This window comes from Trachurus trachurus (assembly GCF_905171665.1).
Source record: "Trachurus trachurus genome assembly, chromosome: 13".
Lineage (NCBI taxonomy): Eukaryota > Metazoa > Chordata > Actinopteri > Carangiformes > Carangidae > Trachurus > Trachurus trachurus.
In genome coordinates, this window is record NC_139892.1 from 27,362,633 (window position 1) to 27,380,754 (window position 18,122).

The 18,122-nt window shown below is 40.9% G+C and overlaps 2 protein-coding genes across 4 annotated transcripts in view; one reads left to right on the forward strand and one right to left on the reverse strand.

Moving 5' to 3' along the window:
- The window catches only part of nbeab (neurobeachin b), a gene marked incomplete at both ends in the record, with an annotated part of 208,339 nt that overhangs the window by 40,751 nt on the left and 149,466 nt on the right, over positions 1-18,122 (reverse strand). For all 3 annotated transcript variants that reach the window (XM_083984901.1, XM_083984900.1, XM_083984899.1), the window contains one exon: positions 14,260-14,396. In XM_083984901.1, coding sequence (XP_083841027.1) covers positions 14,260-14,396 — 137 coding nt within the window. The remainder of the gene's footprint in view (positions 1-14,259; positions 14,397-18,122) is intronic.
- mab21l1 (mab-21-like 1) lies at positions 11,553-12,632 on the forward strand (the record flags this gene model as incomplete). The annotated part of the gene is made up of 1 exon (XM_083985853.1): positions 11,553-12,632. The coding sequence occupies one exon, from the start codon at positions 11,553-11,555 to the stop codon at positions 12,630-12,632; it is 1,080 nt and encodes a 359-aa protein (XP_083841979.1).

Consider the following 18,122-nt stretch of genomic DNA (forward strand, 5'->3'; position numbering starts at 1 on the left):
TTGTGTGCCTGCCAAAGCCGACAGCCCCTGACAAGCTGCTTGGCGTGCTGTAATTTGACTAATTACACTGGATTAGACCATATTAATGCAAGCTGTTTTCTCCAGGGTCACTGACCCACCCAGTGTGTCCCTCGCCTGTTTCCCCCTCTTCGCTGTAAACAAAAGACACAAGAAAGAAAATGTTTTTTTTGTTTATTGAAATTTTGAGCACATTTGAACAATGAGCACGTATCTATATCCCTGACATTATTTTTATAATGAGAGAACAGCAGCACTTTCCTGAGGCACATCATCACAGGATTTTTTGGATAACAAACTGAATCTTTCACTGGCTTTATCTCGCTGCAGAAAAAGAAAAACAAAATAGGGACTTTCATGAATTTCACAGAGGTAGAGTTCACAAAATAGTTTTTTTTTTACTGAAGCAGATTGGGGGAGGGGGAGGGTGTCGGGACAGGAAGTTCTCTGCATGCTGACAGCAACAGTGCAACATTTCATTTTAATTTTATTTGTGGACTTAAGTGGACTATCAAGATGAAAGCTGCGTAATAAGGTCCTGTTTTTGTGTGGGGTTTGGTCAAAGAAACCAGTGTCTTGAAATCCATGATAACTATAAATAATAACAAACACATTATTTGATCTGCTTTAAAAAATTGGAGATCTGCACAGAAATCCGGAGAGAATAGTCTTATTTGTCAAAAGAAGGAGGGAAACCACCCCTCATTTACATTTGCAAAACTCCAAAATGAAAGGGGGGAAATGAGCCATACAATGTGTGTGTTTTAATACAAGTGCTCTCCCAATTGTACCAAATCAATTTGAGTTTCACACAATGGAGAGGCAGCTTCACTGTTTGTATGTGCTCCTCTGCCTTGAACACGGTGTAATAATAGTCTTAAACCAGGCGTTATAAAGACAGAATACCAAAGAGGCTTACAGCCTTGGTTTCATGAAACATTTAGGCAAAAGTTCCAAGGGGCTGAGGATGATGAAAGAAGGTAAGCTTGAAAATGGGCCTCTGGGATCCACAGCCCTTATTGTACAGAAGTCACATCAAATTAATACTGAGGGCCATTTGCAGCCTTTCTTCTCCTGAGCTTTTCAGAACGGATTAAGCTATGAAAACTCAGAAATTACTAAAGCACCTATTAGGCATTATGCTCACCCTTTCTTCTCTTTCCCTTTGAAAGTCATTGAATGTGCTTCACTTCACTCGTTCTTCAATTCACACGTTGTTTGCCCTCTTAAAATAATGGCAATCTCAGAAAAAGCGTGATGTGAAATTTATATTTCCACTTGCACTGTAACTATCTGCTCCCAACATTTACATAAAACATGTTAACACACATTTAGATTGTCATATATTGTGGATCTGTATGAAACTGTTGGTAAAAGTCTACAAACTGATGCAGGGCGATTATTGGTGGGATTCTCTCAAGCTCTCTACACCCCCCTTTGCTCTCTCAATGCGTCTTCAAAGAAGCGCATGGAGTGCATGAATTGTAATTATGGCTCCTAACAGGATTCAAGAGCGCCCAAACGATGGCACTTGAGAACCAGGTCGTGTGGAGTTAAACGGCTGTCAGACCCTCAAAGCTGCCCAGCATGTGAACAAACCCACAAAGGCCTGATGTGTCCGCTTTTACTTCTAGGGCTTTCCTATACTCACTGTCCTTCTCATAGGGAGAGATTAAAATCAACTAAGGCCCCTCTGGAGACCCACATAACTGTTGTGCATTTTTACTCACATTCCAGTTTTCAAGGTGTTACAGCTTTTCAGGTAAGATGCTGAAAATGAGGGATAAAAACGAGAGACAACTAATTAAGGAACTTCATGATTTTGACGAAGATGAAGTATTCAGTGAAAGTATAGCAATAAAGAAAATAATTCTTGACCAAATTTAAAGCAAATGAGCAGATCAGGTAATTGTTAACACCTAAGAAACCACAGTGTCAGATTATCTCCCGACCTCTCCTTCAGAACAACCTAGAAGATCATCTGCTCCCCAGACAGTTTCAATGACTCACCAGGGCACAAGACCCCTCACTACACATTAAAGAGACCAGCCTTCAGTCAAGCCCTATCCCAACTTTAGCCTCATCCTGCTCCTAAAAGCAGCCAAAAGAAACCAACCTGCAGCGTGAAGTCCCTATGTATGACCCTTATTAAACTCCTAATTGGATTGAGAGCCTGCTAAGAAAAAAATTCAACATCATTCATTCAGCTGAGATTTTCTTTAGCATTCCTTCCAGTAGTTTGCTTCTTCAACAATAACATTCAAAATCAAGTTGCTGAAAACTTTTTTTTTTTCCCCTTTTCAAAACACAAGCAGATTTTCCCAAAAATGGGAGTATAGGTAAAACCTTTTTCACCTTTTCTTTCAAGGCAAAGCACTATTTGATTTTCACAGGGTGCAAGTGACAGGCTGAAACAAAGCCTAGCACTGGCCATTGTGTAGCTTTTCACTGTTGTAATGGTCTTAAAATGGCTACAAGCAGGGCCCTATTCAGTGGTGACCAGGGCTGCTCAGCTCTCCTCTCCATATCCAACACAAACTCTGCTCTGAGCGGGAACGCCTGGGTCAGCTGATGAGTGAATGAGGGACTCACTTGATTCATAAGCACAGACTCAGACCATCAGCGCGGGCATAGAAGTTCTCAACACATTTACACTAATTATAGAGAATAAATAGTGCCATAACAACAACATCAATCAAGTTCATTACAGAAAATAGCATAATGACAATAATTACAATAATATCTCATTAAGAGAGAATGAGAGACAGGGGAGAATTAATAGCAGACAGGTGTACAACACACTGCAATTATGGAACCTGAAATTAGTTCATTGCCTAAAGGCAAACAGAAGAGAAAGGGAAGGTTGTAAGTGAGGGAGCCTGGTGTGTGTGTTGGGGATCTGGTTTGAGGGCTGGGAGTAGGACTGATAGAGAGAGGCTCACTGACAAAAAAAGGAATTGCAAATAAGCAAACAAAAATGTCTTAAATGTGTAAATTAGGGAGAAAAATAAGAGGGAAAAGCAGCTTTTCCCTGCAGACTGGTGCCTTAGATGAGAAGGGAGCAGTGAAACGTGATCAAGGAGAGCTGTGGAGCGGTGCGGCAGGCGTCAAGATGAGCACTCAGCCAGCGAGTGGCAGCTTCTCCTTTTCCAGTCAATCATTCATTACAGAGCCAAGTGCTGTGGAGGAGTGCCTCCTCTTTTTGACCTATCATATTACTGCCTCTGTAAACTCCTAATCCCCCCTTCGTTAGATGGTGTCAACAGCCGACATGCTCTCACCCCGCCACCACACTCCCCGCTCAGACACCTCCCAAGCCCTGCCAAGACCACAGAACTGACACTCTAATAAAATTGTTTGAAATTTAACAGGGTAGAACGGCAGAACTTTATCTATCTTTTTTTGGTCCTTTCATCTGCTTTTTTGGCTTGTTTGTTTTCCATTGTTGGGTGAGATGCTGAAATTTCACTCCCTAATTAGCTAAGTTTTTCTTTTTGTTTTACCATGAATTCCGGGTCGCTGTAGTTCCCGGTAAGCAACACTAAGAAAGTCTGACTTTAGCTCTTCAATCTTTCATTGGCTGGTCTGAGCGGCCTCGTTCTTTTCGCCTCGGGGCTGTTCCTGAGCAGGTGAAAGCCTGGAGGCAGGAACCTGCACATCAGCACTTCTTTGTCCATCATGACTCTTTCATGGGGAGCCTGTCTCCTGAGCTTCTCTAATGGAGCCCAGTGAGATGACGACCGTAATGAGTCCAACAGATGAAAGCCCAGCAGGACAAAACAACATTCAGATACATCTCCACACACACCGGGGCACCAATCAGGGACCGGCTGTGTGTATGTTGTTATTTAGGTAAACAAAAGAATCAGATGCAAAATAAGGAACCAGATGAGGCGTCTGTGCTTTGGCAGAGCTCCAGAGAGGAGATCTGTGTCATACTGATCACACACACACACAACAGAAAACAAACTAACAATCAAGTTCATCACAAGCATGTGCAATCATATCACATACCCAACTGTCCTTCACTCACATGTATTAGCACACATACCCCCTCCTGCATAAATACACACACACAGACCCATACAGTGTGTGGATGGGTTTAGGTAAGGTCCCAATTTAAGCTGACAGATACCAGATAGAAGATACTCAAGGAAATGACAGCAATGATAGATGCTTCTGAGTTTAGCTGAAAGTGACGCTGTCACAACAGAACTATTACACATGAGTGAAGGCCAGCAAAGTTAATATACTTCATTTCTTCATGACATATAGTGCTTTAAGCCTTTGTAGTCTGCGAGGATCTTAAAATATTTTACCTTATTGGGAATATATATGTAAATTTGTGAGATAAACTTTGTCACGGTTGAGACACACCTACCATATAACACGGTTTGAGGGATGTTAATTACCGTATAAAATAAGCAATTGGCATCCTGCCCCATATGTCCCACTTTTTCAGTGAGGAAGATGGAAATGAGGTGGGGTAGATTTGATTGTGACATGCTCTCCGTCTGTGCTCCACGATGTGTGGCTTTGCCAGTAACAGGCTAATATTCAGCACAGCTCACCACCACCAGAACTAATCAAAGTAGACAAAATGTCTCTGCTGCCATCTTTGTCTAGCATCCGCTCAGGGTGAGCCTCCCTCTTTCCCTCCTTTCCTTTTCACCTCCCCTCTTTCCCCTCGCTCTTGAAGGGAGGGTGACAGCGGCATAAAATGGTGGCGAGCAAATGTGCCTTCCATGTGGCAGCAGTGGTGGGGGTGACAGGCCAGGCCGAGGCCAGCACTATCAGCAGTGTGTGGCTGTTGCTTTGAACAAGCTGGATAGTCGCCATGGAGGGATCAGGGCCGAGCTGATGAGACACCAGCGGTTACAGACAAAAGCAGCTCAATATCAAATCAAGAAGCAGCCCACCCATCCCCAACAGTCCCCAACAGAGAAGAGCCAGTTCTTTGATAAATGCAAACTTAGTTGTATCGGATGGCATGTTAATGACAGACTGTGCAACTGCTTATTCCTAGCAGGCCGCTTTAATGTGCAGAACTTCCTTTACAAATCATTTCTAGATAACAATAAGATGTTGTGTAGAAATGATTATAATATATCAGATGTAAATAAATACCACACATCCTCACGATAGGGTCATGTCATATGCACTGCAAAATGTTACACAATTATGAAACCCCTAACTTGTGCATATATAAATTCATTCGATTTGATTTAAATTATTAGCTATAGAGCACTAAAATGTCTCTTAAAGTAGATGCATCCATGAATAAAAGCTAGCGAACAAAGCAAACTCCCTTCATTCAGCAGTTTATGGTTGAGTCATTCAGGGGGTTGTTAGTTAACCCTGAGCTCTGAGGATGATGAAGCCAGGGCATAAATCACAGAGTGAAACAAGGCAGACTCCTCCGATTCATTAATGGAAATGATCTGTCAATATGCTGGAGTCAATTCACACGTGTCAGCTGGGCTCAGCACACAATGGGCCAGCCAACTTATGAACTCCCAGCACCACTCCACCGAGTCCATAAAACAACTGGCAACGCCGCTGGGGAGCACCCCAAGACACCACCCTCTTGCACAGACCACCAGATGACACAGATGGGGCGAAACCAAACAAAGACGAGACTCCCTTTGTACAAAGAGGGACCCCTTTCAAAAGCCATTCATGCAACAAATTGGGGAAATCTGGCCATGCAACACTCTGGGTTTGCTCTTTTATTAGCATGAGCCTTACGTCACAGTAAGTGAAATCAGATTTATGGCCCCCTGATGTAAAGGTGGTTAAAATCAAGCACACTTTTAAGACACAAGCTTTTTTTTTTAAAGCCTTAACTAACAAGAGTTTAGCTTTGCTAAACCAGGAACAGACTGTTGTTTTCTACATGACCCACGGAGTAACAAGCCTTTTCCCATTTTACTACACTTGGACATCTTGCAAAATGATGAGCACAGCATCAACTAAAGAAAAAGCTAATGAGGAAAAGTCACACAAGGACAATGCTTATCCTTATCTACATGTCCTTTCTTTCAAAGTTGATGGATTGTTTGGTTAAATATAGCACAGACTTTGCCAACATGTTAGTTTTATTGTTAAGCCTGTAAGCACATTTGAGTTAATTGCAGTTTCTATTTTTATTCACTTTATCAGTTCAAGCTGCAGATAGTAATGAGCCTTCATTGTCTCAGAGACAAATGATTATCATCAGTCACAGGTATAGTACTGTAAGGGACCCCATTTTATGCTAGCTCTGAACAGCATCAAGCGTGATACTTTCAAAGTCAGTTAGGGTGGTTTGTTTCCATGTAGGTCATTTAATGTGCACACAAGCTTTCTCTTATTAGGCCCTGTGCATTTTTCTTTTCTTGTTCTTTCTCAGCTGCACACCCATGCTGCTGCAGCAATCTGCATAGAGAGACATTTGTCATCATTAGCCCTGCTCTGACAGTTGGCACCCGGCACCTCAGATCTCTAGGACTGGCAATTATGAACCCTTCATCCCTTATTTAGGCAACATCGCCTAATTTCATCACAGGCCTCACCAGCAGCATTTGATTACTAGCAGCCCTTAACCTAGAATATGCCATGGATTCTTCCATTTTCTTTGTTTTGTGCTCTGATGTACTCCTGCTCTTAGATCACATGACATGTTGGTGAGAACTCTGCTCAGTTAATCTGAGATTTGAAAGTATGTGGAAGACACAAGGACTGCAAAGAGGATTGTAGAAGAGCATCACGGGGTCAGTGGGCAGATGATTACAGCGCCCACCTTTAGATGGTAGACACTTTGCAGACATTAAGATTAATCACACTAGGTAGCTGGTGCTGCTGAATGGTTGCCTTTCACAGGATGGAAGTCGCAGGCATAGGTTTCTATGATGGATCCAAATAAATGAAAAGGGAATTGCATGTTTACAAATAAACCAGTCACTTATTTGAGAGATATCTAAGTCCAACCAATTTATAGAAACAAAGGACAAAAGCATGCTGAAAAAAACATGCATACGTACACTTTACAACAAAATACAAGAATAAACTGCATACTTGAAAATACCCAGTACCAGCACTTTCACTGCATCTAACAGCCAAATGCATAACATGCAGGAAAAATAGTGCGCTGAAGGCTATGTTAGTCTGTATTTTCCTTTTTTTGTGTGGAAGACTAGACATTTTCTGGATCGTTATTTTGGCAAACAAAACTGAAGTATTCATGCTAAATTCATGCAAATACATGCATGTAATTTATCACAAAGGCTGACAAGCGTACCATATTGCAGAGGGGAGGGGTGAAGGGCCAAATGAGGCTGAGACAATCAATTAAGTTTCATAATTTGCACTCTCCCCCAGCTTTGTTTTTCTCAAAATTTCTAGCATTTTGATAAGTTTGGTGTTTCCTGCGTGTGCATACGATATAGATATAGTTCATAGTAATAGAGCCTGTTGAATTTATCACCAGAGGGTCTCTGGGAGCCTCTGGCTATGCCGTCCAGCTTCCTGACTTCTCCGAAGGAGGTTGCTAATACACAACGTAGAATAGAATGGACATTATCCAAAGGGGGTCCTCATTGAGGCTCTGGGCCCAAAAATTAACTGGCCTCCAACAGAGACACCATATTGCTTGGAATAATAATGTTTCGTGATTAAAAATCCCAATGACAATTGTATTTTATGACAAATAAAATTATAGAAAAACGTGTCAAAATGACAGGCTATATCCCACGAGATTAAAGTATATTATTTCACACAGTTTGAGAACCAGTATTGATGTCACATCTCTGAAGTGTAGCTGCTTTTAATCTGATTTATATACAAATATGTCATCCTATTAAGTCCACTTTGACTAATCTGCACATTAGCTTGGGAACTAGCTGGTAAACTCCCTTTGTATAGGAGATGGCTTGAGAATCTTTTTCTTACATACCAAATGACCCCAGAAATGTAATGGAAAACCATATGGCAGGACTTATTTGTTCTTTCGTAATAGGATTATCAAAATAATAAAACGTCATCCATAATTACGTCGCCTGTTGGAAGATTGCTGGTCATAGAGGTCTTGATCCAGCTTACACTCAGCTAAATGCTATACTTGTATAATATCATTACTGTTTTGTTATGAGGTAATACAGACAAAATTGAAACTTAAAGACAATTTGCATAAATGTAGCTGTAAAAAAATGTTTAAAATAGTTGCTAAAGCAACAGCCATAGAGGGTTTTGTTTGAAACACCATTTGTGGAGTTTTTCACTTCTCCATCTTAAGTCTCAATTTTAGCTTTTATTCAATTCTGGAGGCTATACATGCTGTTATGTATTATAAATTAACCATGTGTTTACACAGATTATGTTATCTGTATAAGAACACATATGTGTCAGTAAAATACATATACTGTAGCAAATGTATGCTTAGGAATAGCCCATAAAGCTTCGGTGGTGAAAGACACGATGATACATTTGAGATCTGCATCAATCTGAAATATCATCTCGAGTCACTCAAAGAGCGGTGTCATCAAAGGGCGATTTCAGCCTTTAGGAAAGTACCATTGACCCTCTGTCGGCCATGTTAACAGGACGATCAGTCTTGCAAGAAGAAAGGAAAAAGAAAAATGGAGGAGAAAAAAATGAATAAGTGTAGAGGCATGCTCTGGAAACAAAGAGGCCTTCAAAACAGGGTCACATGCTCGTGCAAAATTAGGGGAAGCAGAAGTCATTGTATTGATTTACACAATCATGCATGCACTTTGCTGGGTCAGAAATAGGCCTATGCTGGAATCACAGCCCCATATATCACACTGGAGGGCCTCCAATAGCCTAGCGGGATGGCGAATGAAGCAACAAAGCTTGCAATGTTGTAATGGTAAAGATGTGGGTAAGAAGATTGGATTGTCTTAGGCCAGACCTGACAACTGCTGGAGTCTTGGGACTACAGAGCAGGTTGAGTTACTGTGAGATCTGTTCAGCCACATGCTTTAGATTAAGAGGTGATAATCTCAATGAAAATCCCTCCTCCTATCACGCATACGTATGGCAAAAGGCTGGAGCACAAACTCAAGAGGTGCAACTGGATTCGGAGGTATCTGACTTGGAGCGAGATCGCCTGGAAAGTGAGGCTGGTCTGGTTTCAATAAAAGGCAAGTACCTGCTGGGCTTCAGATAGTGGGAGAGAGTGAGAGAAAAGACTATCAAAGCCTGAGAGGGGAAGAGGCTTTTAGCTACCTCTCACCACATGAAAACCTTCCATAAAATACTCCTGCAGAAATTTATCAGTAATTTTTTTTTTTTTTTTGGTTGTGAATTTAAATCAGGCTTAAATGTGACAACAAGTAGAATACAGATCTTATCTCATTATATAATTTCAGAATAAGCCTTTATGTAGACCCCCATCATGCCCCAAAATTAGACTACTGAAAAACAAAGGACATTTCTTCATGTCTGTGTTTGTACCTTTAACGGTGTAAAATTATCACTGGGGCCTGCCAAGAAGCTAGTGGCAGTGTGTCCATGACAGGCTGTGATGATAATGGGAGTCACCTATCTATCATGGTCCTTCCTGCACACGCCACCTCCTGCTCAGCCGCATCCATGTAGTGAGAGTCAGAGCTAACGAGCGGCGGTTTGCCCTCATAATGTCTGGTCGTATGCAGTTCTGACTGGAGCAGAGATGAGTGTAAATGTCTTTGTGTTCCTTATCTGATCCGCGCAGCATTATCTTTTTGAAGTCCTCTTCAAAGCAGACACTGTACCTTGAGAGACGGAGTGCCAGTGCAGTGATGAGAGCCAGAGAGGCTTTAGTGTGGAGGCAAGATCTCTTTATTGTGAATCACTGTCTGTATCAGACCAGCTGTGCCTGAAAACAATTCACTGATACATCATGGGATTTTATGTAAAATGATCAACCACGTCAATCTATTTTTTTTTTTTAGAATTACTTGCAATTAATATTTTATATCTAAATTGTTTTAAACACTCAAACATTATGTACATTTTGCTTTTTTGCTTATATTGCTGCCATTATTATCTTGTCATTGGAGAGAAAATAAACATGTTTATCATTACAAAGACATATTATTGTCATTATCATAACAATTAATTTGAATTATTCATTTGTGACAGTGAGATCATCAATATAACAAGTATTTTCAAATACAAAATGAGAATATTAAAAACCCAGCTTCCCTCTTCATTTATTTATTTATTTTTTACATTTTTACTACACATTCCTATCTAGGTTAAGATCATTTTCATTTTGGAGAAATGTAAGGAAGAAATCTTAAAACCACAACTTTAATTCTTTACGACAAATGTTAATTAAGTGGCTAAAAATACTGGCGCGTGGGATTATTGCACAGCACAGAGTAAAAACAAATGCGTTGAACACACAATCTTAGATATAAACTCTCTAGTGCATCACAGTCACGATAATTAATGTGTCAACTAGAATCAAAATACTACATATTAATAGCGCCATAGGTTTTTCATATTTCCAAAATAAAGCTTGACAACTACCTTACCATGCTGTGCAGTAAATGCAAATAACCCTGAATGATCTGGTTGATAAACTAAATCGTGATTATTTAAATAGTATATGGCTTCAAAAACAAAACGTGCAAATAAGACAAACCTCATTTACAAAATACAAATAAAGTCTATTGCAGAAAAAAACTCCCGAGATGATTCCATTCTATTTAATCAATCTGACTCCGTGTGTGGAAGAAATTAGATCCGGTGCACTGCACAAAAACAAAAGGTTTAAACAACAGACTTGCTGCAAATTTAAATGTTTTATTTTTTTCCGAAGACATAAATACTTATGCAATTCTAAACCCACCTACTATTTCATATATGACTCAGTACAGCGGACTAAAAAAGCAGCAGATAAAGTCCAAGGAAAAACAACGCAGTCAAAATGCAGTTTTTTTTCCCTCTTCTCTCCAAATGCGTAGGTGTACTTCCGCTCCTCGATATACTACTACTACCTGTACTTTTTACTTGTATATAACACCCGAGGATGAATTTGTTTTCGATAAAGTGGGAAGCGGTGACGCATCCGACAGCGATTGGACATCTTGGTTTCAACTCCTCCCTTATAATAAAGAGAGTGTGTGTCTCTCCCTGTTGTAAAACACAGCAACACCGGGCGTCTGCGTCAGGAGGGCACACTCCACTCTGCGCAATTACGCGGACTCCAAACTGGCACAGTGATCAGAGAGAAAGCAAAATACATTTTTTTTCGGCTACTGAACCTGAGGTTGAAATGGACTTTTAATCGGGCTGCCCTGATAAATTTAGAGGATTTGCTTCGTGCACTTCAATGCAGTTTACCAAATAACAGCTGTGAATGTTATGATATGATTATAACGCATGTGCTCTGAGCACAGCTTTAAATAGTTGTCTTATAAATAGACATTTTTTTCTTTTTAAATAGCTTTCTTTCTTCTCTAAAATTGGCTCCCGTACAAACAGCCGCGTTGGATCCCTCGGCTTATTGCGAGACTCCGGTGTATAACCCGGATCTCTGCCCTAATATGATAGCCGCCCAGGCAAAGTTGGTGTATCACCTCAACAAATACTACAACGAGAAATGCCAGTCTCGAAAAGCAGCCATCTCCAAGACCATCCGGGAGGTGTGCAAGGTGGTTTCGGATGTCCTGAAGGAGGTCGAGGTGCAGGAGCCGCGCTTCATCAGCTCTCTCAGCGAGATGGATAATCGTTTCGAGGGACTGGAGGTCATTTCCCCCACCGAGTTTGAGGTTGTGCTCTATCTGAATCAGATGGGAGTATTCAACTTTGTGGATGACGGCTCTCTCCCGGGCTGCGCCGTGCTCAAACTCAGCGACGGCCGAAAGAGAAGCATGTCTCTGTGGGTAGAATTCATCACAGCCTCCGGTTACCTCTCGGCGCGCAAGATCCGGTCGAGATTTCAGACACTGGTGGCGCAGGCAGTGGATAAATGCAGCTACAGAGATGTTGTCAAAATGGTCGCTGACACGAGTGAAGTCAAGTTGCGCATTAGAGACAGATACGTGGTGCAAATCACGCCGGCTTTCAAGTGCACTGGGATCTGGCCGCGAAGTGCTGCGCACTGGCCTCTCCCTCACATCCCCTGGCCGGGACCTAACCGGGTGGCAGAAGTCAAAGCGGAGGGTTTCAATCTTTTATCCAAAGAGTGCTACTCGCTGAACGGCAAGCAGAGCTCAGCGGAGAGCGACGCCTGGGTCTTGCAGTTCGCCGAGGCCGAGAACCGGCTGCTCCTGGGCGGATGCAGGAAGAAGTGCTTGTCAGTTCTCAAAACGTTACGCGACCGTCACCTCGAACTGCCCGGAACACCGCTCAACAACTACCACATGAAAAGTTTGGTTTCCTACGAGTGTGAGAAGCACCCCCGGGAGTCGGATTGGGATGAGAACTGCCTCGGCGACCGCCTGAACGGGATACTATTGCAGCTTATTTCATGTTTGCAATGCAGAAGGTGCCCGCATTATTTCCTGCCCAATTTAGACTTGTTTCAAGGAAAACCTCACTCTGCTCTAGAGAACGCAGCCAAACAGACTTGGCGACTGGCAAGAGAAATACTGACCAACCCCAAAAGCTTGGAGAAACTCTGAGGTAAAAGAAAATACACAAAAAAACTGTTAGTTAAGCTCGTTTTACAAATTGTGCTAAAGAGGCCTAATGAGCTTATAAAACGGACAGAAAAAAAATATTGCCAACAGTTTGCAAAGTCTTGTGAAATGTGGCTGTCCTCTGTTGTTGAATATGTTTCGGCCTAGCCTGTTTCGAGATGATTTTTTTTATATAACTGTTCAGTTTGCCCTTGTCCCTGTGCACCTTTTGGCGGTGTCAATATTTAGGAGTAAGTTTAAATTATTGGCCACCATTAAACCAGGAGCCACCTCAGCGGTGGTTTCTTTTCTATCCGTGCCACACGGTTGCCTAAACCCTCAATTTCCTTAAATGCTTTAAAATAAAGCCCCGTGACAAACTTTGGGAAAAAAAATAAAAACACACATCTGTACATTTTATACTGTAAATACATTCATACATTGTGATTCAAGTGGTCTGAAATTGTGAATGTTGTTCTGTGACACGTAAATAGGATCCACCTGTTTAAATCTACTTCTGAACCTTTTCTTTATCTGGTAGAAACCTTATTAATTTATACTTGCATCAGTGGTAGTCTGACTCATCTGTTTCAATGAACATTTTCTAATTTTTGAAAGTTTACATTTTGATGGTAGGCGTACGACATTTGTTACAATGAAAACATTCCATCGATTTACTTGAATTATTATTTAAAGTACTCGAACTTTTTTTTGTTGTTGTTGTTTTTCTCTACCATGCTTAGGCCTACATGATAAAAAAAATGAAAATGATAACATATATAGTATAAATATATATATTACAGTTTAATTGAAAAAAAAAATGCACTTGAAATACACTGGATTATAACATCTGTGATCTGATTTTTAATTTCTGTCTTTGATCTAATTTAAAGAGCTAATAAAACGAGCTGTTTTATATTTGTGTCCCATTATGCTTTTATTAAATGTGATTTTGACAGTAGTGAGCTAGGCCTAACGCTATGCAACAATAATGTAAAGGCACTTTTAATCTCAGGGTCTTTGGCTCGTGTCTGACACTTTAAAAAGGAAAAAAGAGGAAAAGAATGAATATTTTTCCATTCACAACATTTCACCAGACCTGCAACCCTGGAAACCTGTTTGGGTCTTTTTATTATTATTTATTATTTAACCTCAACCTCCTGTGTTAGAAATGTGCAATATGAATTATGTGGATAAGGTAATTTGACATAATTTGATAATCTGTAAATGACGTTTGATGGTTGAGCCTGTAGGATGAGTAGGCCTCAGAGGTCAATGTATTATGTACGTTTTTAATGCATAAATAATACAGCAAATTGAAAAAAAAAAACACAAATGGAAATCAAGCGTAATTCATGATAAAATTCTGGCCACAAAACGTCATTTAATAATACAGAAAAAGCTAAACAGCATAGAGAGAAGCCTATAGCGACCCTCTTAAAACTTAATCTGCTATCTGCGCTTTTTCTTCATATATCAACAACGTGTGGCTACTTGAAAATGTAGTGAGTGTCTAATAGACCTACCTGTCGGCCAGTTACAATTTAAAAAACAAATCATCAGTCAAACATGTCGGAAACCAAAGTGCCCATGTAAACTTGGGCTGCACACTCTCTTGCGTGTTACTTACCTTTGGGTCGACCCTTTTGAAGGCAGGGTCATCCTCGTCCACCTCAAAGTAGATCTCAGTGGTGGTGATGGACAGGGTTCCCCGCGCCACCAGGACAGGGGCAACAAGCTGGGCCGGGCTGCTCAGAACCACTGGGCCTGCACGCAGAGTGTAGAGGGGGCAGCCACATGCCCAATCAGTAACACAATAACATGCAAAATATAGGCTATATATCAAGCAAAGCTGAGTGAGTTGGATTCTGTAAAACTGATAAATGAGATTACAAGGGGATAGGCTACTGTTGTGCCAGCGGCCTGTGCCTTATCACTCCACACCGCGACGGGCGTGAACCATCTATGAGGGACATTTTAAAATTAATTTGTGTTGTTCATTCAAATATTCTGCATTATGACAGCTGCGGCAAACTTTTCATTTTTGTATACTTTTGATCGTGCCACAAAACAAAGGCCCCGAGACGCCTTTTTTGGTCTTTGCACTGCTTCTATATCCGCGCAATGCAGTGAACTCATCAGGCCTATAGATAGAGGTGTCACCAGTGACCAGACCTACTACCTCCGTGTACCTGTCTGTAATCCAGTGATGCACTGATAACACAAAAAAAGGTTTTTATGACCTGCTGCGATCAAAATACAAACAGTACCGTCACCGAGAAATAACGCATTGTTCATTGGTTTATATAGAAAAAGTGAATCTCTATTCCCCTGCATGGTCAGGGCTTATCGCCATTAGGCAGGTGTCCAGCTGCCCCTGCTTTACATGACGTGTGGGGAAACAATAAAACTACACGCTTATTGTTTTTAAATCGGGGTTATTGTCCAGAATTGGAAGGTGGGTTTGTGACCCTGGTCAGCTGATAGTGATCACATCTTTATTTCAGTCTCCTCCCTCCCTCCCTCTCCGCCTGTGCTTCATCCTCCATGTTCTCAGATCAGTGTCGCTGTGGAGCACCGTTACAGTGATTTGTCCGCTCTCGAAATCAGGATATTTATCGATCCCTTAAACTCCAAAGAGCCACTTTAATGTCTCATCAATCTTAATCTACGTTGCTCGGCCAATTATGGCCGATAGTGTTACAGGAATACAAGTGGATTTCGGTCTCAACTCCCAGAGCGCCCCTTCATCGCTCTTGCAGGCTGCACAGTCAAACCGCCCTCCCTGGATTTTTTTTTTTTTTCCTCAGCGTTGCTCGGGTCCATTAACGGTGATCCTGTCTGCTGATGCTATCAGCCCGGCCGCTGCGTGCTGCTTACAAGCTTCATATGAAGAGTAAATACTTGCAGTAACCTCATCCTGTTTTACTGCGACTTAGATAACGTTTAGTGCATTTGTTAAAGAGGATAGCCTACAATAAAAAAGGACAGAAATACAAACAGTTACACACCATTAAGATGTGAAAGTATTTATGTAAAACTATTATTAGGCTTTTTGAAAATACATTTTATTAGTCTATTTTCTCTGCCCATTGACCTTTGCGTGCCATTAACTCTTTCTGCTACAATAAAAAGGAGATTGTCTTTATGTTCCAGCTGCTAAATTACAAGCCCATTCACCTCTTGCTAAAAATAACACAGAACTGATGCATTGTATTGTGGCCCCACATGGCAACACACAGAGAAAGACACTAGCCTGAAGCATTAAGCCACAGCATCCATTGCTCATAGGGAGGAAGAGGATTAGGCAGTAATCCCCTCAGGGATCCTTCCATAATTAGGCTATATGGCATTAAAATGTTTACATGAGAATAATGAAATTAAGGGCAAGTTACACAGGATGAGTAGTGTATATAGGCTAAAGCCTGGAACACCCAGCTGTAGGGCCCTTTTTTTTTTATAGAAAATGCAAATATTTGTCAAATGACAGGCCAATCTAATGAAGTGATGAAAAGTCTCATTTTGGTGTGGTGGGAGTTTGGGACAACTGCCGAGAAGATGAGTGTATTATTACCCACAATCCATCCGCTGGACTGCAGCATTTGATTAGGCCAAGTGCTTCTATATTTTATATCATGTGAAATATAAGTGGAAGTGGGTTACTTGCACACCTGAGCACTATCATTCACTTGCTAACATGTGCATACTAATAACAGATACACACACTGACACACACCCGGCTGCTGCCATTATAACCTAGTGTCTGCTAAGTATCTGAAAAACAGTGCCTTGCTTATGTGAGTCAATGAAACAATGCTTGATTTTTTTTATCCCGTTTTTATCTTTAGTGCACAAAAGCCTTGAGAAATCTATATTGCATGGCATGTTAATTGAGTCTGAGCAATAATTAAATTGAAATAGACAGAAAATTATCTAAATATAATTACATTTTCTTCATATTTGCTGCATATTTCTGTTTTGATTCTAGGCCATATTGTTTATATAAAGGACTTGTAGATATTTTAATAAGGAAAACATAAATATAATATAATGAAATGAAAGAAAGAATAAAAGAAACTTGGGGAGCTTGGTTATGGAAAATGCAGAATAACCTCTTTCACTTTTTCCCTGAGATTGCTTCTTGAGGTATGTTGTGTTGGTTTAACATTCAACATGTTGCAAGTGGAGGGCTCAGTATTGTGAATGGGGACGGAAATAGATACAGAGAGGCTAAATTAAGACAAAACAAAATGGTTGTGGCTGCTAAACCACACTTTGGGGGATGTACTAACACAGATCCAGTTTGCCTGCAGAACAGTGAAATGTAGCGGCTCCTGCCTTGAGAGCCTTTTCACATGCTCATCTTGTGTTTCTCTTTTAGTTGATTTTGATTGTAATATGTGCATACAAAAAAGGTCCATTTAATGCTAGTGCAGGCACAGACAGCATCTCCAATGTTTGTGGGGGAGCAAAACTAATCATAGGTTCAGTAACCACTACTGCCCGGGCCCTCGAGTGCAGGCGCCGCCCCTTTGGCAGCCGCAGCACGCACTGACCCAACGGCTGGCAGGAGGAGCGCTGTTGTTGACAGGATCTAGTCCCAGATCTCTCATTAAGGCTGTTCATGCCTGAGATTACATACTGGCCAAGCACAGACAGTGCATCCTGGTAAAAACATTACCCAAATGTTACAGTGTGAGGGAGCTCCCCTATTGGTAAAGAAAACAAACAAAAAACCAAACTCAACTTTGATTCGACACACACACAGAAAAAAAAAAAAAAATTCTCAAAGTTATTGTTTGGCTCATAATTTTAAACAAACATACATATCTTAAATGCATCAAATACATTTAACACTTCTGTTTTTTACAAAATTGTCTCGTGAATATATTTTTGCCTGTGTTTATCCCTAGCGTTGCTCTTTTGATGGGGCAGCCCAGAGTTCATCTGACAGACAGTGTAAGGCTGCCTGCTGGCCCGGGGACAAAGAGGAGGGGTTAGCCTCCTCCTCTGAGATTCATCTGTGGGATCTTAGAGGGGATTTCACTGCTCAGCATTGCCCTGGTTCAGCCTGAGCCTCAATTACCAAGCCATGATACAGTAACAGGCTAATATATGCAGGGCTACGTAACAGATTATTATCTGAGTGTCTGGGAATCTTGAGTCTCAGGCTCTTTTCCTACAATTCACACCTGAATTGAATTCATTACATGAGTGCATTCATATTTGTTACTGTAACAGGAAATTCAGCTCTTATCTTATTGATAGACAAAGTATATAACAGGTGTGTGTGTGTTTATAATAACAGAGATAAGATAACATACATAACACATTCATTATTAGCAGCAAATGGCCTCAAATAAAACATCCAGTGACAATAAAAGTTAATTACAATGGTCCAGATTGAGTGATTTTCACCACCAGAGCAGAAATTAATTATTTTTCTTCTTTTCTGATTTATTATCTTTGCCACTTTGTCAGTAGGCATCAAGC